This window comes from Lithobates pipiens, unplaced genomic scaffold (genome assembly GCF_037356315.1).
Source record: "Lithobates pipiens isolate NorthernLeopardFrog02 unplaced genomic scaffold, aLitPip1_a1.2 Scaffold_27, whole genome shotgun sequence".
NCBI lineage: Eukaryota > Metazoa > Chordata > Amphibia > Anura > Ranidae > Lithobates > Lithobates pipiens.
Genome location: NW_027507788.1, coordinates 206739179 through 206766630, shown reverse-complemented (window position 1 = coordinate 206766630; position 27452 = coordinate 206739179). Strand labels below are relative to the sequence as shown.

Here is a 27452-nt window from a genome sequence, read left to right as displayed (position 1 = left end):
AGACTTTTTTTTAAATATTTAAAAATTTTTTATTTTTTTTTTTTTTTTTTTTTTAGGAAACTGTCTACTTGTATGCCCATTATGAAGGTTTTTAACCTGTATTACTAGAGACTCCATTTTGCAGCAGTAATAACCAGATTGCTTGGTTTTACAATAGACCTAAAGCTGGATAGAAATTCTGGAAGCACTTTGCCTCTGGTTTGTAGTCCCTGAGACTGAAGTGTGTGTGTGTGTGTGTGTGTGTGTGTGGTTGGTTAGGTAGAGATGGGGAGAAGTATTTAAAAAAAAAAAAAATTTAAAATCTCTTTTATCTTAACAGGTCTTCTGGTTCCAGTGTTCAGCCCTCCAGAAGAAGAGACGAACATTCTAATGACTAGACACCCGGAGAAGTATGGATTTGACTAATATGGGTTTGATACAGTTGCAAAACCCCAATCACCCCACGGGCCTTCTCCTGAAAGCCAACCAAATGCGGTTGGCTGGGACACTCTGCGATGTGGTGATCATGGTGGATACTCAAGAGTTTCATGCCCATAGGACAGTATTGGCTTGTACTAGTAAGATGTTTGAAATCCTTTTCCACCGTAGCAGCCAACATTACACTTTGGACTTTCTATCGCCAAAGACTTTTCAACAGATTTTGGAGTATGCTTACACTGCCACTCTGCAAGCTAAGGTGGAAGATTTGGATGACCTTCTGTATGCTGCAGAAATTCTAGAAATAGAGTATTTAGAGGAGCAGTGTTTGAAGATCTTAGAAACTATACAAGCTTCGGAAGAGAATGATGGAGAACTTAGTACGGGTGAGAAGGCCATGGATGATGAAGAAGATAGAAAATCAAGATATATAAAAAATATGTTAAATGCAAAGCATTCCAGTGAAGAGAGTGGTTATTCCAGTATGGGTAATCAAAGCCTGGTGGATCAAAGTCCATCAGTGTCAACGTCTTATGGACTTTCGGGCATGAGCCCAACCAAGACTGCTGTGGATAGCTTAATGACTATTGGCCAGTCATTGCTTCAAGGAGCACTGCAACAAAATGCACTAGATTTGCACTCCACGAGCAGACTTAAAAGTCTGTCTGAGGTGAAAACGGAAGTCATGCAGGTGGATGAAGTGTCTAACCAAAACAGCCCAACAGCAGAAACCAGTGGATCTGGTGGAGATAAGTCTGATGATAAAAGCAAGGAGAGCCCAGGAACCCCAACCCGCAGTAGTGTTATCACAAGTGCTCGAGATCTTACTTTTAATCGTGATGAAAATGCTCCTGAACAGGCTCTTGAGTTAGGTCAAGGCTTCAGCCTCGGCCAAGAGCATGCCATTTCCCATGCAGAGAAACAGCTTAGCGTGTATTCCGTCCTCCCAAATCATAAGGGTGAGACTATGATTAGTGTGCCAACATCCATGGCCTCTGCGCTTCACATGCAGCCAGCGCTGGCTGTGTCAATGGACTTTAGCGCTTATGGAGGACTTCTACCACAAGGCTTCATTCAGCGAGAGCTGTTCAGCAAATTGGGTGAAATTGCGGCTGGGATGAAGAATGACGGTAGAAACATCGGTGAGCGATGCAGTGTGTGCGGTGCAAACCTTCCAGACAACGAATCCATAGAACATCACCGGTAAGAATTTTATTTCTAATAGTTTTTTTAAATGTGGACGGGAACTACTTGACTAACTTCAGACTAAATGAAGTTTTTGATAGTTGGAAAGAAATGGAACTGCTGTAAGCTTTATTTATTTTTCTTGGGGCTGTAACCTCAATTTCTTTCCCCTTCCGCTGGGGACCTAAAATGCATCAAAACACTTTTTTTGTTTTTGTTTTTTTGGGAAAATGGAGAACTGCTACTGTCATTTCTTGCCAAAGGAACAGGAAGTGATGTAAAATCTTTCCAATGAGGTCAGACACTGATAACTTGATAATTAGTATCTACTCTTACGAGTGCATCCAAGTCTAGAACAGGGATCTCCAGACTACATCTCCAGCTGTTGCGGAACTACACGTCCCACGAGGCATTGTAAAACTCTGACACTTAGAAATGACTAGGTATGATGGGAATCGTAGTTCATGAACAACTGGAGAACCACAGTTTGGAAAACCCTGGCTCTTAAATGAGTTGTATTTTAATGTAGATCAGTAGCCGACCTCTAGGACCACCCCTTGTAGTTTTGGATTGATTTGGGAATGGTTACAACCCCTAGACTGTTTGTTTTTATTGCGGTGTCCCCACTGGCTAAAATTTTAGGGTTGTGCCGATAGCATATGCACATGTACTCGTGCAAATGCGCCAATACACTTTTTTTTTTTTTTTTTTTTTTTTTTTTTTTTTTTGGTGGAGTGATTTGAGGCCATACAAAATGAATAGGCTCAAAGCGCAATGCAAAGAATCGCGTGTGATTTGAACAGTCAGAAATGCGGTGCGATTCCTGTCCATATCACATGCTGTGTGAACCCAGACTTGTCATAGTGACTTTAGCCTGGTTTCACACAGGAGTGGTATGAGAAACCGCATACAATTCAACTAATACAATTGCGAAGCTGTACCCCGAAATAAATAAATAAATATATATATATATATATATATATATATATATATATATATATATATATATATATATATATATATATATATATATATATATATATATATATATATATATATATATATATATATATATATATATTCTCTGTATGAGTAATAATTAAATAGCTTGATGATAGGTGTCATTTTTCCCACAGTTGAACCAGATCTAGTATGAACACATCTTCTGTACAGTACAAAGTGTTACACTAGAGACTGAACTAACTTCCAGGTCTTAATCATAGGGAGCTGAGACCTGTAAGGACACAATGTTCTAGTTGAACACAGTAGCTTATTGGTCATTCACGAAAGTTTAATCATCACATAATACAGAAGACGGTGCATAATGAGCTGACACTGGGTGTGGGTTGGTAGAACAGCCTTGCCACATGTGCGAGGTGTGGTGTTCTAGTAACATTTTGTACTTTTTTGTTTCCCAGTTATTAAAGCTACAGTAAATCAGCTGAACATTTGTGGGTGTGTGCGCATTCAATTAATGTACAATGATGCATAACAAATACATTTAACAGTAATAATTATTGGCAAGAGGACAGCTAATGGCTTGCTGCATTCTTTACATGTTAAGATATCGAGATCCTATTCTAAACTACAGTACATTGCTTTTCATAGGACATGACATCAGCTTTGTTATTTCATTATGTCCTCTGAATCAAGTGCTGGTACAATCTTGCCTTGGAGCTATTTTACTTTTTATAATTACTACTTGTGTAGCCAGAATGTACTGTACATATTCATGGCTTGGCCAGGTACTTCCTGCAACAGGCTGATCCTGGGAATTGCCGTAATAACAGGACACTAAAAGCCCTCTACTGATGACATACTTATGTCCTCTTAAACTTGACTTGAAATATTGTGTGTGTTACACACTATATTAGCAAAAGTATTGGGATGCCTGCTTTTACAAGAACTTTAATGGCATCTTAGTACGTAGGGTTCAATATTTAGTTGACTCGCAGCTATAATGGATTCAACTCTTATCCATCCTTATGGATATCTTGTCCATGTCTTTATGGACCTTGCTTTGTGCACTGGTGCGCAGTCATGTTGGAGCAGGAAGGCGCCATCCCCAAACTATTCCGTCAGAGTTGGGAGCATGAAATTTGTCCTAAATGTCTTGGTATGCTGATGTCTTAAGAGTTCTCTTCACTGGAACTAATGCCGCGTACACACGACCGGATTTTCCCGCAGAAAAGGTCTGATGGAATAATTTCATCAGATATTCCGATCGTGTGTGTGTGTGGGCTTCAGCAGAATTTTTGAGGGGGGAAAAAAAAGTCTGACCTAGAAATAGAATGTGTTTTTAAATCTTTCCAATGGACCCAATTCTATTGGGGGGGGGGGGGGGGAAACGGTCCGACGGACCAAAATGTGGGCAGCTATTGGCTACTGACTATTGAACTTCCTTTTTCTAGTTCCGTCATACATCATCACATTTGAAACAAACTGACTTTGGTGTGATTGTGTAGGCAAGTCCGTTTGGTCGGGAGGACCGTCAGCGTTTATTATGACGGAAAGTACAGTCGCGTGTGTGTGTGTACGCAGCATTAGAGGCCAACCCCAACCCCCTGAAAAAAAAACTCCACACCATAATCCCAAAATTTTTTGCTGGTTTGTGGTCCAACAATCCTGACCTGAAGTCACAATTTTTTTGGAAGTTTCTTAGCAGCTTCTAGGGATCAGATATGCTGTGCAGAGATGGATGGAACAAAGAAGTACGGGATGTCAGTTTACAAGCCACAGTGACCTCGAAGTTTCCACCACTCAGCAACTTTTAGTGGAGTTGATGTGACAGGATGCTGTAGTTAACTGATGAGAATGTTACACTTTTTTTTTTTTTTTTTTTTTTTTTTTTTTGTGGTGGTTTCTTTTTTGTGTAAAACGTTCAGTCCACCAAATACTCATCCCACAGAGTCACTAACTTCTGTATCACCTGTGCTTGCCTTTTTAGATTGTCCTCATCGTCCACCTCTTGTCTTGGACTCTTCTCCTCTTCTCTTCTCTTCTCTTCGTAAAGCACTGTCCAAACCAATTTTGAGAAAGTGTATGGTGGTTATGTTTTTGTGTGTGTTTGTGTTTCTCCCCCCCCCCCCCCCCCCCCCCCAAACTAAGGCTAGGTTCATATACGTGGGTCAGGAAACTCTTGATAATCACGTGTGCCCTGACCCACAGGCAATATGTGCTGCTCTTATGCAGATGCACAGGAGGGTCATTATGCTTTAAAGTGGATGTAAACCCACTCTCCCATCCTTTCTAAACACTGCAATATTGGTTATCTAGAAGGCTATACATGCCTCCTGCATTTATACTTGTCTGTCAAATGTCTCCCCTCTGTCTGCTATGAGACCCGAAAAACTGCAGATTTTGTGGGTGGGTCTGTTTTTTTTTTTTTTTCTCAGGGCTCAGTGGGTGGGGTCATGATGTCAGTAGACTTCCCACCCACCTCTACACTCCCCCTTATCAACATTTCATTTTCTCCTGTGTATTTCTTACACTACACTTCTGCTATGATCAATAACATCCATTCAAAACCAGAAAAGTCCCCACATGACTTCATCATGCTGAGGTGTGAACAGCCAATCCTTGCAGAACAGCAGAAGAAAGAAGTGGGTGGGAATTAAAAAATAATGCATGTCTCTTAGGCTAGTGCACGAGATATGTAAATCGCCTGTCGCTCACAGCAAGGAGGAGGATTTGACAAAGTTTTTCTCTGTCAAGATTTATCTCACTGAACAATAAAAGATGATTGCTCAGAGCTGGATTAACTCTTTGTGGCAAGACTGGCCTCAAATGATTATTTTTTATTTTTTTTGGGTTTACATCCACTTTAATGGCATCCCTATGCAAGGCCACATTAAAAAAAAGTCGGACATTTTTCCTCTGAATCCTGCAGGTACAAGTAGTCCTGCACAAAAGCATGGCACACACATCCAGGTGTGAACTCAGGCATTTCTTTCTTTCAGGAGTCCACCTAAAACAAAATTATTAAAAGCCAGCAGCTGCTGACTTTTTTAATAAATGGACGAAGCTGACCAATTTCTTAGCTGCTGTTGGCGCCATTCTCGGTGAGGGAATCAGGAAGTGAAGCATTGCGGCTTCATTTCCCGGTTCCCTACTGCACATGCGCAAGTCTTGCAGTGCAATGAGACTGGTCCGCTCTGTCTCTGGGCCCATGTGTGTCCCAACAGACAGCGCGGCGGCACAGGAAGAGGCATAGACTCCCATGGGAGTCTATGCCCGGAAGTGGATGCAAATACCATTCTTGGACAGGTATCTGCACCCCCCCCTCCCCCCTGAAAGGTGTCAAATGTGACACCAGAACGGGGAAGGTTCTGAAAAGCGTAGGTTACATTTTTGTGTGAACCTCCGCTTTAAAGTGAAGACTTAATTTTTGAGATGCAGCCAGAGAAATTGATGACCCAATTTTTCTAGGACCTTGGATTGACATAACTTCAGTTCCCAACTATTTGCAATCTTTAAGGGCCAATTTTCATTTTGCTGCCAATATGTGTTGTGGAGATATGCATTGAATGAAATATTTGTATCGCGCACAATGCGAACTGAATCGCCTCTAGGCGATTATTATCATATATTGGTTTGTTGCGTTTAATTTTGAACACCCCAGTACTCTAACCCCAATGGAACTCCAACAATTTACAGCACACCATAACACGTAGCAATGCACACCTGTGCATTGTGGTGAGCTAGATGAGAGAGAAATTCTACACGTCTTTTGTTTAATTCTGCTGTGCCCTAACAAAATGCACATTTAACACAACCCTTTCAGAACAGCAACGTGTAAATGAGACCTTATTCTCACTAGACCTGTTGTAACACACAAAAAAAGGAAAGTAAGAGTGATTTGTCATAAGAGATGGTCATAAGTAAGCTTACCTGGAGATTCAAGTGTGGAGATCTCGCCATTAGCGTTGGGTTGGAATGCTCTCCTGTATCTACCAAAAATACTAACTTTTTGATGGCACAGTCTGAGCTTTTGTTTGGTCAATTGTCTTCAACTCTTCAGTTGCCTTGGTGGCCACTTATAATTAGATTGTGTGTGGTGTGTTTTTTTATTCACATTTGTAAAGCTTGAATTGTGGTGAAGTTAGAGTTGTTTTTCCACCCTCTCTCAGCCCCCGCACAGAAAATGCTGCTTTCTTTGCAAACCTGGTATTGAAAGTAGCAAAAAAAGTGGTTTTGGAAAGTGTTTATGCGAGGGGAAGTCTTTTGTCTGTATCAGTAGAAAAATGTTTTAACTTTTTAAGTTAAGCAAAAAAATTTCCTCTGCTCAATTTTCAAAAGTGGCAGCTCTGATGTCTTGTGATCTCGTATTTGTTACTTGCTCCATTCTTAGATGTGGAATGAGATTTTCTCCAAGTCGCAGTACAGTATTGTACAGTACCTTCTTGCACATTGACTCAGGTTTTCATGTAACTGTGATTGTGGTACTGTATCTTTTTTGTTGTTTTTAAAGGGTAAGGAACACTATTTTTCAAGGTAAAACTTGCTAATTCTGTTTGCAAATTTTATATATATATATATATATATATATATATATATATATATATATATATATATATATATATATATATATATATATATATATATATATATATATATATATATATATATATATAGTCCTATTAAGCTTTAGGGCTGTATAATTTGGGCATATTTCTTGCCTGGAACCAACAGGTGCTGCTTAATGCTTCTCTATAGTTATGAATGGCTATATGCAGGCCTATGCTGGCACTTGTGTAAACGCACAAGTGTGCAGATGTAAAATCGCAAACACGGACTGTTGTAAGAGGTGAATTGCAAGCATATTTCCCCATCTGCTGTGTACAGCCACTCCATAGACAACTGGTTTTTAGTGGCGGCTGGTGAAGTTTTGAGGATGGTGGGGCAGTTTCGACAGCAAGCCCCCCCCACCACCACAAATTTGTACAAATGTAAAACACCGAACACAGACGAGCGTATACCATCATGCAGGCTGCAGGGCTCTGAAGCAAGCCTGTATGAATGTGCCATAGGAAGCATGGGACCCGAGAAGATAAGGTTCAGGGCTGCTCTGTGCAACTCCATTCAGTTCTCTGAAAGCTTAGGTTCTGCATTGTATATTGAGGGAAACAGTCTGCCCTCACTTTGTCCTTCCACTTTCAATATGAAATTGTACAGAGTAACCTGCCTCAACGGTCTGCTCAAAAGAAACAACTAGAATGGCATGAGTTTTTAAAATGTATGGATGTGGGACCATTAAAGCAAAGCATTGGAGTTACCTTTTCAATGACCCTAGGCTCCTGGCACAATGCTTTATATCTGGGCTATGTGTCTACACATTGTTCCTTTATGGAAAACTACATTTTTATGATGTCCTGGTCAAGTCAACCCCAAATTATAATAATCTCTATGCTGCTGAGATCCTACAAACAAATTGAAGAAAAGTCTGATTTTAGGCACTTCCTGACAGCAGCCCGTTCTGTGATCGCCAACTGTTTGTGGCAGCCTAAACCACCATCTTTGGCCGCTTGGGCTTGTGAAATTAAAAGTATTGAGTATATGGAAAGCATGATTGTCAGAAGCGAGGACAAATCTGAATCGCACAGATATGTAAAAGGTAGAGATATTATTTTTCTCATAGTGTGTACGTCACTTAACAACGCAAGCCTCAGCACAAGTGCCTTCATGCTGACCTGTATTGCAGCGAGAGAGGGGGGTGCATCTAACTCTCTGCGCTGCTGATTAGTGATTATGGAGTTCGCTAGGCCTAACTCTGGTACCTGTTAGAATGTGCAGTCATTTTAATACACTTGCATACAATTTCTGTATCGGGACAAAATGGTGACAACAACAACTTCAGTTGAGCTTATAAATGTGGGCCATGCTTGCCATTGGCCTATGTTGCTATCTATGGTGGGCTCCCTCTGTTGGAAATGTTGTAATGCCTCCTGAGTAAAACTGCAATCTCCAGCATGCCTAGTGATGTCCCCACAGATTTTAATTTACTTTGATTTTTTTTTTTTTTTTAACAGTCTATATAGAAAGCGGGATAAAAGAAATATGTGAGGGCAACTAATAAGCAGCAACACTTGTGTATATGTACTAGAGCAGAGGAGCTAAAATTCTACTTCAAATGTGGCCAGAATTTTATTTTATTATTTTGCTTTTGTGTTTTTTTTTTTTAACTCGTAGTGTTTCATTGTTGTGAAAAATGTATACCGGTACTTTGGATAACTGTGTGTGCAGTTAAATGACCTATTCTGCTGTTGAAATTATGTCATAAGGCAAAACCTGTGGACAGACCTGCCTCCTTGGTTTTTGCAAATAGCTTCAAGGTATATAATGCTGGAAATGTTGTGTTGTAGCGGGAACTCTTGATTAATGCCAGCAATGGAATGGTCACGTTTATTGGTGGCACCTGGTATCACAGTCTCTGTAATGGAAGCCAGTCCTTTGGCCCTGGACTCCCTTTGTGAGGAAGGCCCTGATTAGTTCTCTTCGTTCTTTCTCGGCCCTTGGCCTGGCTCAGGAAATGAAGGTTCCCCTCCCAGCTGACCTGAGCTGGGTAACCTTTGCCAGTGCCCTGTCAGAGACTTCTGGGATTTGGGACTGGGCCTCCTATACTGGAGTGAAGCTGGGAGCACTAATAGGCTGAGGTGACTTATTTATGGGCTGCTAGAAGTGGGATAATGGTAGGGGGGGGGGGGGTGTTTAACTGGTTACATCCCATCTGGAATTTATATGAATATATTCACATATTGTTTTATATCAAACGCCTTTACAACTTACATTTTTAAGATCTAAAATCGCAAGAAAATGTGAAGCTTTATGACATTTTTTTTTTTTTTTTATGTAGTACATATAATCTAATAGTTTTGTGCTGGCCGTGTAACTCTGTTATAGCATATTCCTAATTTAATACCAAATAGGAACAAGAAAATGGATTATTAAATTTGCACTTTAAACCAGTTGAACTCAACCAGATCGTTGTGACCTGGTGATGGTCTGTAAATGGCTTGCTGCTTATGATTTATTAGATGATTTATGAATTTACTTAAAATTGCTTTATAATCGCATTATAACTACTTTATAGTTTCATGCCAATATGTTTGTATAGACTATTTCTATTCAAAATGTAACTATTGTAGCGTTTTGTTAATTTTACACTTTAGTTAAGTGTGCATTATGACGTAATTTATATATATATATATATATATATATATATATATATATATATATATATATATATATATATATATATATATATATATATATAATTATTTATATATATTTTTTTTTTTTTTTTTTAAAGTGTCTAAATGCTTCCTTGGCACACATACTAAAGCTTTTGTTGTGGTTCAGCCCCCAGTCCTCTGGTTGAAGTGGCAAGTGATGGTGTTTGGGGTTAAAATTAGTGGCAGGCAGATCACTTTAATGGCCTGTAATTGCTTCCAGATCTTACAGGAGGGGGCACTGGGAGTGTGGATTAAGGTGCTGGTAAACCTCTTCCTGCTAATGTACCCGTCTTTCTTTCCTTTATTCCAAGAATCTGTCACCTTGTCTTTGCTGGTGGCGTGTGTGTGTGTGTACACCAGCAATAACCCACAAAGTTAAATGTCTCAAGTTGCTATCCTTAGCAAGACAATTGTGACCCATCTATGCCCTGTACATAAAAGACTTCCAAATGATCAGAAGCTCCAATACAGTCCTTTTTTTTTTTTTTTTTTTTTTTTTTTTTTTTTGTAGGTTTGTTCTGGTTTAATTTGCAGTTTTTATTTTGGGGGGGGGGGGGGGGGGGGGGAATTGGTGTAGAGTTTGGGTGTTTAATATCGATAAGCTGAAATAATAATTTGTGAAATTGCAACTGCCTACCACTTCATCACATGGTTACCCAGATATGTCTCTTTGCTTAAAATGCTATGACAAGCTGTATATTGCTGCATGTGAACTGTTGAGTCGCACAAGGTGCATGTGCATTGCTAGAGAATTTGAAGGCCTCTTCACCCAAGATGCCCCTGCACACTCCGCTTACCAACTGATGACACAGAAAAACTTTATCTAGAAGTGACCTCACAAAGTACAAATGTAGTACAGAATATATTTGTACAAATGGCTTACTTCTTCTATAGTAGGTTAATGTGGTATGGCTTTTTTTATTTTTATTTTTTGCTCTAATTTGTGCTTACCTGTACTGAGATGCAGTGCGCCTGGTGGTAACCTTTTTGTATAAACAAAGTCAGTGCTACTACCCATACATCACATAGAAAGCAGAGCTCCTGGGTGCTCGATCCACAGTCGTTGGCTGAGTAGAGAAATGAAGAAAAGATGAGCCACACTCCGATGACTGACTAAGGCCTTATAGGCTGAAACGTGTCAACCTTTCATATTTGCATTTGGTCACTGTGGCTTGTTAATAAATGCATTTGGTCACTGTGGCTTGTTAATAAATACAAATTTTTTTTAAGAGCAATCACCGGAGTGGGGATCATCTTTTCTTCATTGGTAACCTTTTGTGCCAATGGGTGTGAAAGTTGACACAGGACTGGGGGGGGGGGGGGTTTAAAAAAAAAAAAACACCCTAAACAATCCATCACCCAACTGCCAGTTTAATAGCCATTGCACATTTCAATATCCAGTTTAAAATCAAACATGCCTCCAAAGTACAAAATAACTGAAACCATTGACTCCGTGGAGCTGTACCTTTGAATAATTGCTTTTCCATACGAATGGATGTAATAATTAGCACATATTTGAACGTAACGGCTAACTAGATTAAATAAAAGCCACTAAGGTGGGGGTTTAGTGGCTTGGCACACCTTTTTTATTACGCGTGTGTGGTTGGCTTTTTATTTTATTTTTTTTTAATCGCCATCTGTCCCATTGCGGATATTAACTGTCACTTCTTGTCCCACAGGAAATGAGAAGGGGGGGGGGGTACAAATTTAGGGAATCCCTTGGGGTCCCAAGGTCACGGAACTGGTGTCTCATTGAAAGATTTCCTCTTACTTTTCTGGGGGCAACCCAAAATTTGGGGTTTATCCAAAACTGAAACAAGTTTTGCTTTAGTTATACTTTAACTGCCACACACAAACCTAATATGTAAAAATAAAATGTCTAAGCAGATTGGGAGACCTTTATTAAGTTAAAGAACTATTAAAACAGATGTAAATCCTGACTTGTTTTTGTTGAGTATGGCCGAATGTCTCTTGTGGTCACAGGAGTACAATACTTTGGCTCTCCTGTGGCCTGGCATCAGCTGGCAGCAGTCACCTGATGCCACAGAGATGCTCCAAGCTCTGGAAGCATCCCGGGCCATATTGCCAAGATCCAGCCAGTTGCACCCACCCCTCTCCAGACTGGGAAGAGAGGAGAGTGGTGACTGAGGAGACGAAGCTGAGCGATCGCATGACCGCTGGTGGCACCGCTCTCAGGCTTAGAGCTGGTGGGGACAGCGAAAGCTACCACTTGTTAGTTGTATATCTAACACCATAGCCAGCCAATACGTTTTATCTTGCCAGAAAACTTTGAGCCTATCACTACCTGTGATGACTATTATCAGTTACTTTTTTTATATGCCATCGAACTTCCCTTTGCTGTGGAGGATAGGAGCAGGATGGGGTCTTGTAGTCTTGTCCTATACCCGATGATGATTTATTTAATTTTTTTTTTTCCTTCTCCCCCATCCACACATTCAATTTGGATGGGGGACTCTACCGCTGAGCTATTGTGTTCTGACAGCAGGGAGCCTTTCCTACTGTCAGGATACCCCGATCATCATAGCTGGTTATAGCCAGCAGTGCTGTTCGGACGTTTTCCAACAGGCTGGTTGTACAGATGCCAATCGGTAGCTCGACTTCTGTACAACTAGACTGCCTATACAAAGTCAGCCAGTTCAGCAGGGACTGGCCAGAATTTTCATCTAATGTATGGCAGGCTTAGCGGGACAGACGGTGAGACCCTTTGACACAGCAATGGTCAGATATCTCATGGATTTGTGCTATCGGCAAAAATGTTTTCCAGTTGGCGACCAGCCTTGCTGCAGATCATGGCTTTTTGTGTTACCTTGTTGTTTAGGACTGTTATTTAAAAATACGTTTTAAAAACAAAAAAGTATTATCTGTTCAGCTGATGACCCTGTGGTCACGCTATCACGCAATCTACTGCATGTATACTACTCAAACGCCTCTTTTCTCAGTTTTACAATGGTAACTGCTTGAGGTGTGAAAAGAAAGGAGGGGGAAGTTTCTAGCTGTAAACAAATCTAGGCACTATAGTACAAAATGCTTTTGAGTTGTGTGTGTTTAATTTTTTATATATATAATATTTTTTTTTTGTTTAATGCTCAACATCTGGGCAATTGGAAAAGCCTCTATCTTGTGGGCACCTGAGTCCGGAGTCTTGGTCCCTCACTGGTGCTGCTCCACCAATCCCCCCCCCCTCATGTCACTGTTGCAGGCTGCTCTTTTGGATCCTGGACTCTGCCACTTGCCAGCCAATAAGAAGTGGCCACCCAAAGAATGGCACCAACTAGAAACCAGAGCAAGAAGACTTAGGATTGGAGCGTCACGCAACCATCGCTTTAGTTGAACAAAAAAGGGCATTAGTCTTTTTCTCTGATAACTGGTCGAACTCGAGAACCTGCATTACCTTGGGCCTTTTTATTTATTTTTATTTTTTATGTAGTAGTGCATTCAGAACTGCTTTTATTGTGGCCTTTAGATCTACCTGGAGTTCAGCTTTAGGATATATTCACACCAGATGTGGTGGGACTGTATTGGGCTGCTGTTCCCAGATTTATCTTTTTTTTATTCCTCGGCTCACTCCTTCAGTCTCTCTCCTTGTAGCACTAATTTACTAACCGACATATCAGTCTGGATGTCACACCACTTCCTCAAGCTCAATCTATCCAAAACTGGGCTCATAATGTGCCCCTTTCCCTGATTTCTGTTGAGATTAATGGCATAACTATCAGCCCATCAGGTCCTTGGTGTAATCCTGAACAATCCTTTCGGCTCCACATCCATTCCCTGTCCAAATCTTGCTGCCTCTGCCTATACAACATCTCCAAAATACGTCCCTTCCTAACCAATGATGCCACTAAGCTCCTAGTTCACTCCCTGGTCATCTCCCGCCTTGACTACAGCAACTCACTCACTCCTCATTGGATTACCTTTGCATAGGCTATCTCACCTTCAGTTCATCATGAATGCTGCTGCCAGGCTCATCCACCTTACCAACTGCTCAGTGTCCTACACCCCTCTCTGCCAATCCCTCCACTAGCTTCCACTCACCCAATGGATTTCAATTCAAAATGGCAACAACTTACAAAGCCATGCACAACTCTGTTCCTAGCTACATCACTAACATAGTCTCACCTAATTTTTTCCTCTTCGTGCCTCCTGCTCTCTAGCTCACTTGTCACCTCCTCCCATGCTCTCCTCCAGGACTTTTCCCGAGCCAATCCCATCCTATAGAACTCCTTACCCCAATCTGTCGGACGACTCTGTCCACTTTTTAGACAATCCCTGAAAATCCATCTCTTCAGAGAAGCCTATTTGGACCGAAAACCAACTGCACTTTTTTTTTTATTTTCTCAATCGGCTTATCCCCACAGTTATTACCCTTTTTGTATCACTTGACCCTAACTCCTAGATTGTTGAAAAATAAAGAGCAAACTTTTGGCACTATATAACGCCTGTGTAATAATAATTCCAGTGCAGTCCCACCTAATGACAAGGCAAAAATGCATGTCTCCAGTGTGCCCGGTTTACACCATTGCATTGCGGTGGTGTGCGACGGAGTGTGCTGAGAAAAAGTACTGCATGCTTTTCAAAGCGGTGTGAGTAAATAAGGAAAAGGTCCATTCCACATATGGGGACTGAAACGCCCAAAAGGTGAAAGGCAAGATATCTCGTGAAGAAAAAAAGAAATGGTTTCTCCAGTAATATATTGGTGACAAGATCCTCCACCACAGACGGCCAGATGCGCTTACCAGATCAGGTGGACCTCTGTATTACAGGAGGTCATGTACGCATTTTATCCACTCAGGGATGTGGGTACACTCAAGTACAGCTCTAGGGGTCCCCAGTCCAGCACGATGGAAGACCAATCCAGCAAAGGAATGCAGCGATAGTGGCTTCCAAACTGGCAGTAGTAGTGTGATGACATTACTGTCCCAATTATGTGTAAAGGATATAAGGACACGCTCTAAGGGCATAAACTAGTGCTGACACGTGCAAATAGTAAAAATGGCAGCAGATTAAAAAAAAAAAAAATTTAAAATGCAAGATCTGTAGATCAAAACAGAGATGATAGTGGGTGACATCTGTGGTTAATCTCCCACCCCGTACGCGGTGCTACGTCCAAACAGGACTTCGTCAGCGAGGTCGTTCACTTTGGAGTTCCAGGTAAGGCGCTTTTGCAGGTGCTATTTTTAGCGCTAAAATCCCTGTAAAGCGCCTGCAGTATGAAAGTAGCCTTCAGGTTGGAGATTTTGCTAAATTGGGAATTACATGTTCCAGCCTTTAATGCCACTTATACTGAAAGTGCTTATAGTCGATCAAAGCGTGTTAATGGTGGTGGTCTGAAAGACAATTGGGAACTGTGTTAAAGCGGGAGTCCACCGGAACTCCGCGTTTAAAAAAAAAAAAAAAAAAGCCAGCAGCTACAAATACTGCAAAATAGTTAAAATAGTGACACTTGCCTGTCCAGCGCGCCCGCGATGTCGGCACCTGAAGCCGATCTGTAGATCGTATGTCGGGTGCTGCCGCCGCCATCTTGGGTATGGGAATCAGGAAATGGAGCCTTTCGGCTTCATTTCCCGGTTCCCTACTGCGCATGCGTGAATCGCGCTGCGCAATAAGGACGGTCCCCGCTGCCTCTGGGATCTGTGTGTTTCCCAGCAGGCAGTGGGGCACTTGCGGAAAGGGGCGTAATATACGCCCTTTTCCGCAGAGAGCTATCCCGGAAGTGGGTGCAGAATACCTGTACTGTACAGGTATCTGCACCCCCCTCCCCCCTGAAAGGTGCCAATTGTGGCGCCGGAGGGGGGGAGGGTTTCCGATTAGCGGAGGTCCACTTTAGGGTGGACCTCCGCTTTAAGCATGTTTTGCATGTTTAGGGGCAACCACTGGTTTAAAGTGATGCTGGACACTGTTTTTAATTTTGTCGCTGATGGCACTGATTTATTCTAACAAAAATCTCCAAGTACCTTTTTCACTAATTGATATACGGCTATCACATGACCCAGATCTTTCCCAGCCTGTCTGCAGGAAACGTAAGCAGGAGGAGTTTTTAGTCCTCTGTTACTGGTCACATGTTCAAAAACCAAAAAAAAAGTCTTTGGAATGCAGTAAGTAATGTCAAACTATCTTTTTTTTTTTTTTTTGGCTTACGGATATATTTTAAAAATCAAATCTTGCTTATTTTGTGGCAATAACATGGTGCGGGTATATCTCTGCCACTCACAGGCTGTCGCACCCCCTCCAGCCTGTGTCTTAGAATAAGAGGGAGGAGAAGCCACCATTAATCTACACGTAATACCCTACCCCCATTGTGTTTAGGCTGGTTAGTGGGCATGGAGCAGGGAGGTAGTGGGTTATCTTTTACCACTGTGTATATGCCCACATATGAGACTCCATAGTCACATGGGCTGCTCAGATGTGATGGAGAGGAAATACTCAGCATAGAAACATAGAAAACTGAGCATGTGCAGTGTTTTCACCACAGCTGCAAAATCCCGAGCTGAATTGGGGACATGAACAGAAGGTGGAGAGCAGCAGGATCAACCAGGATTTTTATAGAATACAGAAAATGTATATGAACAGCATGTTATACACCATTTATTTTTATTTATTTTTTTATAATGTGGGTTTAGTGGAACTTTAAAGGCTCTGCACGCACGGCACACTCACTGCCTTTAGCTTGAAGTTTTCTGTGGTCCTTGTGCAAATGTTGCAGTTGGTGTATAGATGGCAAAGGTAAAAATGCTGAAAGTTGAACACTGAGTTATCTGTACAGAATACCTGCTTGAGTATGAACCGCGTGTAATAAACCATTTATTCATTCGTTTTTATGGTGTGGGTTTACTGACACTTTAAGGATTAGCCTTCCTACCATGCAGCACTAGGGCCATGGGTTATATCCCAGCCATGACACTCCCTGTGTGAAGTTTGCATGTGCTCCTTTTGGGAACTTTGGTTTCCTCCCACACTCCAAAGACTGGCTAGTAGGTTAATTGGCCCTAGTATTGTGAGGTAGGTACGTCTTCCCCTTTTTCCAAAAAAAGTGAAGCGCAGCATAAATAGTTGGCGCTATATAAAAACCTGTAATAAAAATGAATATTTCTCAAAGATACCTGGATATGTGTCTCAAACTGTGCAGAGCTCTTCATTTCAAGGGTTAAATTCAAGCCTCAACCTGGGGTTTGCAGCTAATTAGCAGACCACTTTGTCATCACCCTGTGTATATCTTAGACACTGGGAAAACTTCCTGTGGGTGATGTAAAAGACTTAATTATGTGACATGTTTACGGACACTTGAGGACAGATAACAGACTGACAGTGTGTAGAATTCCTTTAATTGTCATTCCACCCAGAGAATAACATTTCGGTTCTAGGTGGATTCTTAGATCTCTTAGGTATTCCAGCTGTTGATCTCTCCACAGGTTATTGTCACCTACCTTGGTGGCTAAGAAGAAAGCACAGGTTGACAAGTTCCTTTTTTAATAATCCTTTTCTAGAAAATAAGCTTCATAAATAGTTTTTAAGTTTTGGAAAGTTTTTACAGGTCAAAGGGCTTATTTGAAAGCAGCAGCCACTTTGAACCCAACATTGTGCTTTAGACCAAGGGTCTCCAAACCTAAACAATGGGCCATTTCGCCAGCCTTCAAACTTTAGGGGGGTGGATGTGGGCAGAGGGAATGGAAAATGTCCTGGTGTCAGTGGGAGCAATAGTACCCCGTGATTGCTGTAAGTGGGAGGAATAGTGCTCCATTGTTAGTGTCAGTGGGAGGAACTGTGCCAACGTTGGGGGTCAATGCCCACGGGCCAAATGAAATCAAGCAAAGGGCTGCAGTTTGAAGACCACTGCTTTAGACTTTAGGATTCTGAGACTTGACCACACATATGCATATAGTGGTCAAGTCTCAGAATCCTACAGTCTAAAGCAGTGGTCTTCAAACTGCAGCCCTTTGCTTGATTTCATTTGGCCCGTGGGCATTATTGCCCCCCCACTGTTGGCACAGTTCCTCCCACTGACACTAACAATGGAGCACTATTCCTCCCACTGACACTAACAATGGAGCACTATTCCTCCCATGAAGCCACCGCTAAAGTCAGTCTTTGGCTCTTCTAGGTTTGGTAGGGCAGTTTTTAATGGGGGTCCTTTTTTATGCCTGCAATGGTTCATTGACCGACTTGATTTTGAAATGTTCTGTTTTACACCTGTTCCCCTAAACACATGTAATCCATAACTTCTACAAACCATCCAGTTGCACGGCAGAGGTCTGGGAGGACCTTTTTTTGTTCTTGTCTGCAGGGGGACATGTATGTCTTTTCAGAAGACAACCTCTCCAGTGAGCTCAGTAAAACAATTAAACATAACACTCCTTTTATATCACTGGGTAGAATTGAATCAGACACCTGTGCTTTAGAATTTCTGCTCTCCCACAGTCTAACGCTTCTCGATTTAGCACACACTATCTTTACATGTGTAACACATCAGCACAACTCAGCTGTATTAATGTCGCAGGCTTTCGGTTCTTAGTGAGAGGAGGAGGGTGATTCATTAGCACGTTCCTTCTAATTTGGCTCATTTTAAATAATGTATGATGAGTAAGAGAATGAAAAGTTTGCAGTTGTGGAAGCTAGGATTTGGCCGCACAGTCCCATAACACCGCCTGTGCCATGCGCAGTCGAGGATCAGACAATTTTTTAAGGCTTCCTTAAAGTGGTTGTAAACCCTTACAACACACTTTGACCTACAGGTAAGCCTAGATTAAGTCTTACCTGTAGGTCCACGAAATATCTCCTAAACCTACACGGTTTAGGAGATATTTGCCAAAAGACAGGCACCGCTGTCTATGACGCATGCACCGTAGACAGCAACGCGCAGGCGCACTGAGCACGCCGCTGTTAACGGTGATATGCCGCGAGTGGCAGCTCCCGTGCGCATGCGCATGAGTTTCGTCATCGCGGCTTCGTCAAATGACAGCGCCGGAGCAGCGAGACCCACCGTGAAGATGGATGCTCCGTACACAAGGGGACATCACTGGCTACTGTGTCAGGTAAGTGACACATAATGGAATCGGAGCATCAGGGTTTACTTCCTCTTTGAAGAGGAACTGCAGTCTGCTCACATAATTTGTAATAAAAACATCTTTGCCATTCTGACGCTTCTATCCAACTACTTTGCATATTTTATACTGCGATTCTGTACTTGACAAATATGCTTCCACTAAGTCTGGCTGAAGCCATTTTAACTGTGGGCTGCTGAAGCTACTGCCTGTTCACTTCCTGGATTTACGCACGCGTGCGCAGCCCTACAGCTCTCATTGGTCCTCTTTTATGACCCCCCCCCCCCGGGAAACTCTAACAAAAGAGAGCTGTGCATGATGTCATAAGCCTAGGCTAATGACCAGGCAAACAGGGAGTGGGCTGTATAAGGTATTTAAACTTCTTTTTCTGCCAGTAAAGTGGTTGTAAACCCTTACAACACACTTTTTTGCTACAGGTAAGCCTATAATAAGGCTTACCTGTAGCTACCCTGCATATGCCCTAAACCTAAACGGTTTAGGAGTTACCCCCTGTATTTGCAGATGCGCACTGATGCAACAGCAGGTACGTGCCGTTGCTTCAGTTACTGTGCCGTTACGGGCGGCTCCTGTGTGCATGCATGAGAGTGACGTCATTGCGGCTCCGACCGATCACAGCATTGGAGCCCGGGAGTGATGTCGCTGGCTGGAGCGGTGACTGCTGCAGGGGCTTCGATCTCTAAGGTAAGTAATACATAATGAGCTTTTTTTTCTTTAAAACCACAAGGGCAGAAGATTTTAATAGATGGAAAGTTGTAAAAAAAAAAAAAAAAAGATTACTGAAGTTCTGCTTTTAAGGAGCCATCAATACGTTCTATTGATTGTCAAACTCTCCTGTTCATTCATAGAGATCTTCCACTTGCTGAAAAGGTTCTTTATATTGGGTGCAGAAATGAGACGTCTGTCCATGTGATTTGTTACACCAAATTGGCTGTGTTTGCATCAGATCCTGACAACTTTGAGGACAAACTGATGTCTTATGACCAACCTACCTGTAGAAGTTAGGTGTCTGTCTTCCATTTGCGTTCTATTTTTACTTATCGTGTGTGGGTTGTGTTTTTTTTTTTTTTTTTTTTATATATATATATATATATATATATATATATATATATATATATATATATATATATATATATATATATATATATATATATATATATATATATATATGGTTTGTCCTGAATTTAAAATAAAATTTTTGGCTCCCCCTTTTTCTTAAAAAAAAATAAAAATAAAAAATAAATCTTTTGACATACAAACAGGTAGCCATACTTTTCATAGCTTAGAATCCTATGTGGATGCCTACTACTGCCTCTTTCAGAAGGAGAATATTGAGTAACCAGTGTACTTGACACTGTATGGGTAACAGGCTCAACTGTTATGTCGGCAATGACCATGCCCAAGACACGGACAACCAGGAACAGTCCATGAACATTTATTCAGCAGGGCAGCAAAAAAACCCTGTTTAAATGCAGGGTGGCTTTGTATAGCAAGTCTGAGCATAAACAAAACATCTGTTTGCACACCAACACATCTGATATAGCTGCAACAATTATGCATATTAAACATGCAAACCTTGAATCAATAGAGGTAAAAAAAACCTTATAACAAAGGAACTTCTATTGGGCATGGCCCTAACAAGCTGCATAGAAAGTTCACATCCAGTTAACTGGAAAGTGGGTACAAACATTTTATTTTCAACCTGTATGATCAATTTTGTATAGATTTTGTTTATGATTTCATTGTTTTAATGCTATTCTTTGTGGGCAGCCCCAAGAAACCCTTTTTTTATTTATTTATTTTATTTATTTTTTTTTTTTTGTATGTTATGAAGCTGCTGAGTGTTAAGCTATAGCGCCTTTGTGTGGTGTGTCCTTCTTTTTATTTTTTTTTTTTTTTTTTATTAGTCTTGTGACTTCTTCATTATAGATAATAAAACCTAGCTAAAGATAATCCTTTTGCTACTGGCAGGCCTTTAAAAATGATAAAGGGATATGTTGATGTAATCTTTTGAGGGTAACTGTAATAAACGTCTGGCAGATATAAACTACACAAATTAAATGAATGCATCTATGTGTTTGATAATGCCCTATTTAATAAAAAAATAATATATATATATATATATCTCATATATATATATATATATATATATATATATATATATATATATATATATCTCATATATATATATCTCATATATCTCATATATCTCATATATATATATATATATATATATCTCTCTCTCTCCTATTTTTTTTTTCGTGTGTATAAAAATATATATTTTATATAATTAATATAAACAGATAAGGTATCTAAATTATGACCTTGGAGTGTAGGTCCTTGTATTAGCAGAGCTCACACTGGCAAAACCAGTCAGTTGTACTGCAGTGCTTGAATTCCAACAATGAGCATGCTGATAGGAGAGGGTAACGAGAAGAGTTCATCAATGCGCTTTTTTTTTTTTTTTATTACTGTTCAGACCTAGAAGTGTTACTTATTTGCAGTAGAGAAATGATGTCTCCTGCCCACCAAGACAGGGTTGCGTTCTTTGGATGGACAGAAATTCCCATTCTTTGCCAAGTGAAAAGGCTCCCTGCGTTTTTTTACCTGGAGTAAAATGAATATACCTCCATGGCTGACATTGAGAGCTGAGGATCTGACTAGGGCCAAGAAAAGTCTAGACCCAAAACCTGGTGCTGAACCTGCTGTTCCGAGACAGTAAGTCTTTAACAAATTTCCCCTTTTTATTTTTATTTTTTTAAACTTCCCCTAAATTTATAAGCCGATATGGGAAGATCATACATTATTATTTATTATTTATTATTATTATTATTATTATTATTATTTATTTATTTTTGTCCTGTTTTACTATTATATTTAAAGGTAAAACAAAACTCAAAATTTAGAGGGTTTTTTTTTTTTTCCCCCTAGAAAGTAATAGAGGGCGAAACTTCCAATGGGGACACTTCCAATGGTCCTCAAGGAATTCACTTAATCTACAGGGATTTCCTCTCACCTCCTGTTTTTACTATGGGACAGGAAGTGTAGGGAAATCTTCACAAAGGGACACAGATGGTGGGGGGGGGGGGGAACTCAGTGGTTGTTGCCCACCCTTGCTCTATCCAAAATGGGGTGGGTTGCCTATAGTTCTACTTTAAAGTAGACGCAAACCCAGCCCCAAAAATTTTCATGTGATCCTTGGCATTTTCAAGTTCTAGCACACCCTGTTATGCAGTGACACAGCTCTGTCCTGGTCTCTGATTTTTGCTCTCCTGAACTGTTGATCACTTATAGATTTCACTATTAGAGCATGCAAGGCATTGATCATTTGGCAGGTGTGTTCTGCTGTCATGATTGGGATGCCCATCCTGACCAATGACATGCAACCACCACTGGAGCATAGACAAAGTAGTTGCAGGTGCAGATCAAACGTGCTGACATGCGCAAAATAAAGTGGTTCTAAAGGCACAAGGTTTTTTTATCTTCATGCATTAAGAGGGGCACTCAATAGGAGGGAGTGGCCAGGAGCATCGAAGAGGGACCAGAGAAGAGGATAGGGGCTGCCCTATGCAAAGCCACTGCACAAGGCAGTTAAGTGTAACAATTGTTGTAAACTTACTAAATATTTTTTATTTATTTTTTTATTATCACTTTAAAGTAAAAAATGTATTTTCACTTAAAAAAAAAAAAAATGCAGCTGCTATACCATACATTGGCAAGCAAAACTTTTCAGTTAGGGTTTAGATTTACTTTAAACTAGCTATTGTACCCAAGAAGTACTGACCTCCCACCTGTAAGCATAATTGTAGGCTCAATGGAATTTTGTAACAATGTGCTCTATCATTGGCCAAAGGAATTTGCAATGTAGTATGTAGTTGCTCCTTGGCGAATCTAGATTATGGACGCACAGCATGATTGCCAATCCAAATTTTGAGTTTATGAAAGGAGTCAACATTACAAAATACTATACAGATATTACAATCAAGATGGGTACCACATTTTGTCTAAAACATTTTTTTTATTTTTGTGCTTGCTTCCTTTTTAAAATAGAATTGTCAGGAAAAGTACAATAAAGGGGGGGGAAATATTTTGGCGAAAGTTCATTATTTTCTCTATTGGTGTGTTGTGAGGGGACTTTTGCATGCCTGTTACTTTTAACAATGGACACATTTAGTAAAAAATTATTGGCATTTTTTATCTTGAAATATGTATTATTCAACTTTTGTGGGCGTGTGTTTGTTTTTTTTTTTTTTTTTTTTGTTTTAAATATTGCAACTAGGTCAAATAGTGCTGAAATGTGAGATACACGACACCTACCTTGCTTTATCTTCACTGAAACAATCGTGTTTTAAGACCTGTACTAAAGCCACTTCAAAGGCCAGAGTATATTGTCTTGATTGCGTTTTTGTCAGTTGACAATACGTATAAATGCAGTTCTGAGGTAAATAGGTTGCCAGTGCATGTTTCTATAACCAAGACTGTGTGTTGGCTATCTAAAATCTATCATATCTGCCAGAGTTTTAATTTTGGTTGCTTCTTAATAGAGGTTAACTGTCATGGGCGGTTGCCTTGAGATAAGGCTGTGGTTGATTCATAGTGTGCGTAGGTTAGAACAATTTATGCATCATTGGGTAATATGCATTAGGTTATGTGTGTTTGATTCTCTTCCTCCTGTCATACCCGCTTCTTAAACTGTTTTACCTCAGAACAAGGCTTGGGCCTGCTGGCCTCCCCCACTTGACTATGTATAGCTGTGGTTTGTAGAGGAAATCGGTAAGCATCGCTACAAAGGGAGCAGTAGGAAATACTACAGTCTAGGAGCTAAGGGTCGGTTTCTTAACTTATTTGTTTTCTTTTTACCTAACGGCTGCAGTTCTTTTCTTGTGGCTTCTTGGTACATCTTCTGTAAAGGGTATTTTTTTTTTTTTTTCTTTCTCAGAAACTTCAATCTTTCATAACTTTCCTAGAAATGTTACCAGCCGTGATTAATAAATGTCATTAACCATAGAACATCTAGTTCAACCTGTGATATGTTGTCATGTATATTTCTTGTGTTTTGAGACTTGCCATGTATATAAAAACCACCATAAATTAGAATCCCAACTTTTCTTTCGTTAATGGTCATTTTGTAACTTATTGGCTCTGTTTTATCGTAAAGATCTAGATGTCTTAAGTAGAGACATGCTTGGTGGGCTTAAAAGAGAAATGGGATTATAAAAAAAACAAGAATTCCCTCACCTAGGTGGTTGTAGCATCTGTCCTTTGCTGCCTCTAGACCAAGAACTGAGGAATCAAAGACCACTGATCGTGCAGTTCTTGGCCTTCCGTTCTCAGGGGCGGGAGCGGATGCCTCAGGCTCTTAGGGCGCTGAGAGGCTGAGCCAGCTGCCGTCGGGGCATCTGGGTGGATCCCAGCATCTAAAAGTTGGGATCAGCTGAATAAAGGTCACAGGAGTGCAGAAGGAAGTGCACTCCTGTGATCCTCAGGAGCAGTAGGGACAAAAGACCCTTTGGCCCTACTGCTTTAATCCATATTTTTGGTTAAAATACTGAAGTAGGGTTTTTTTTATGACTTTATGATTTCTGAGTACAACTTTTTGAGGTGATGCTTACATTTGTGGTGTGTAGGACTGTGGGAGGAAACTTGAGTAACTGATGTTTTCCAAAGTATATTCATTATGATTCTAGCATGCGATCGAAGGTTCCCATCACTAAGTATGCATGGCATAAAAACTCAGTATAAACGCTTTCCACAATGTCACCAGTTCTCAGGTTCAATTTCCTTCTTCAGGTAAATCTTCTGAGAAAAATCAAAAGTACTTGTTGCCACTGTTTTTAGAATTTGTATCGGCATGGGATGGGTCATAACTTTTCGGTTCTTCTTCTTTTTTTTTTTTTTTTCTTTTCTTTTTTCTTTTTTTTTTTTTATATATTATGACCTCTTTCTTTTTTTAAATAGAAAGGGAGCCAAAAGTACTTATATTCATTTAGGACAGACTTAATATACAAAAATAAACAAATGGGACACAACGGAGGAAGGCCTACACCTCACTTCTACAGTTGGGTTGGGCATTAGAGAAGGTGGTAAGACACCAGTTTGTCCTCCCAAAGTTCAGAAACCGAAGTAGGTTCACCGAGTCATAAGACCCATATTGGCAAAACCAGACCGGTTCTGATACTATCAGATGCAGAAACCTGTTCACTGAAGTGGAATCTCTTAATACAAAGGCACCGTTCTGGGGATTCCAACCTGGCCAGGTGGTATTGGTGGACAGAACAAAAGCTTATCTTATTTCAAATTAAAATTATGTCCATGTCAGTGTAGCTGAGATTTGCCACCCTAAACCAAAGCTTTATATGGCTTATGCGGAGATCTGGCCCTACATAACATTGAGGAGTTTATTAGCAATCCTGGAGTAAGCTTGGGGAGGAGGGCTGCCTAATGGGAGTCCCATTCATGTGAAAGCAAGCGTAAATTTTGAGGACAAATGTTGCATACAACATGCTTGCACTTTAAACGCTTCTATATATTTTTCTGGTACCAAGAACGTCTGGCAACCTAAAGTCACAATCTCCAAGCATTTCCTTTTGGCACTAGTGAACAAGGCCTTTAGAAGTACAGGGCAAAACAATCAAAAACATCATCTAAAAAAAAAAAACACCCACATGCAGAGCATAGGCAGGTGAACTGTTATAAACTGTTTCCTCGTAGTAAAATTTTATTGTGTGCTGTGACCTGACAGGGATAGTTCACAGATTCCATTCATGCATCTATGCAGTGCTCTGTTACACGTCCCCAGTGTGAGCTGTCAGTAGTCAGGATATCTGTACGCCGTGTACTCGTCCAAACCAAAAATGTTGTTTACACACCATTCCATGTGTCTGACAGTCTCCCCAAGTGTTTTTCTCACCCCATTTTCACTTAATGTCTATTATTACTCCAAATAACAGTCGTTACTAATGAGATGCAAATTAGCATTGTGTTGTCAATGCAACTTTTTGTCACGCTTTCTTTTGTGTCTTTCAGAAATGTGTACTAAGGTTGTAGTGTGTGTGTGTGTGTGTGTGTGTTGGTGTTTTTTTAGGTACCAATGGACACTGTTCATAGACATGAGGTTGAAACTGAAAGATCTAACTTCCTAATAGAAAATAGTCTGACCAGTCCATACACAAACCTATTAACGAGTATTCTTAAGTGGAAATCTGGCCAATTGGTTTTTATTTTTTTTAACGGAGTTTAGTAAAGTTATTGGGTTTGGCTGTACTGGCAGCAAATTGCTCATTAGGGACATTTTTACACTTATCGGTTTTTGATGCTCTTTTGGTGTTAAAAGGGAACAAGAATGTATCCGTATCTTCTTTTTTTTTTTTTCCTATTATTATTATTATTATTAATAATAATAATAATAATAATAATAATAATAATAATAATAATAATAATAATAATAATAATAATAATAATAATAATAATAATAATAATATTTATTATTCTTATTCAGGTTTTATATAGCGCCAACAATTTGTGCAGCACTTTACAACATGAGGGCAGATAGTACACTTACAATACAAATCAATACAGGAGGGATCAGAGCTTACAATCTAGAAGGGGGGTGTTTTAAGTGGAAACAAAAGGTAAGACCTGTGGGGGGTGAGCTGATGGAGAGTTGTTAGGTATGGGTACGATAGGCTTCTCTGAAAAGAGGGGTTTTCAGGGATCGTCTAAAAGCTAATAGAGTAGGAGATAAGCGGACAAATTGGGGTAAGGCATTCCATAGGATTGGAGAGGCTTTGGAAAAGTCCTGGAGGGGAGCATGGGAGGAGGTGACAAGGGAGCTAGAGAGCAGGAGGTCTTGAGAGAAACAAGTAGGCTGGTATTTAGAGACCAGGCTAGTGATATAGCTGGGGGGCTAAATTGTGGATGGCTTTGTAAGTAGTTAGTATTTTCAATTTGGGTGAGCGGAAGCCAGTAAAGGGATTGACAGAGAGGTAGCAGACACACAGCGATTGGTAAGGTGAATGAGTCTGGCTGAAGCATTCATGATGGATTGAAGAGGTGATAGACTATGTAGAGGTAAGCCAATGAGAAGGGAGTTGCAGTAGTCGAGGCGAGAGATGACCAGCGAGTGAATTAAGAGCTTTGTTGCGTCATTGGTTAGAAAGGGGTGTATTTTTGAAGATGTTGAGGCGGCAAGATTTAACATGTTTAACCACTGTTCGAACACCCCATAGCCTAAAGATGGCTACAGTGCGGCACTATGGGAGGGCATCCATAGACCTCCTCCTAGAACCCGCTGGGCGCGCTCTGTGACTACTGTGTCCTTTGGACAGAACTGCTCAGATTGCAGTAAAGGGACAATCACAGAAGCCCTTTACCATGTGATCAGCTGTGTCCAGTCACATGTAAACGGGCTCATCGGTTATCGGCAGTCCTTTCCTCACACACTCTGTGTGAGGGAAGGTGAGCCGATAGTCTGCAAGGCTGTCAGTACATTGTTTACGCTGATCATCCATGCAGCCTCATCTGTGAAGAAAAAGTACTGATA

General features: G+C 40.6%; 1 protein-coding gene across 1 annotated transcript in view; it reads left to right on the top strand.

The window, feature by feature from the left end:
- Nucleotides 1-27452, top strand: part of ZBTB16 (zinc finger and BTB domain containing 16) — a 184532-nt gene that overhangs the window by 11012 nt on the left and 146068 nt on the right. The window contains exon 2 of the mRNA XM_077458142.1: nt 320-1620. Within this exon, the coding sequence (XP_077314268.1) occupies nt 392-1620 (1229 nt within the window). The 5' untranslated portion in view covers nt 320-391. The remainder of the gene's footprint in view (nt 1-319; nt 1621-27452) is intronic.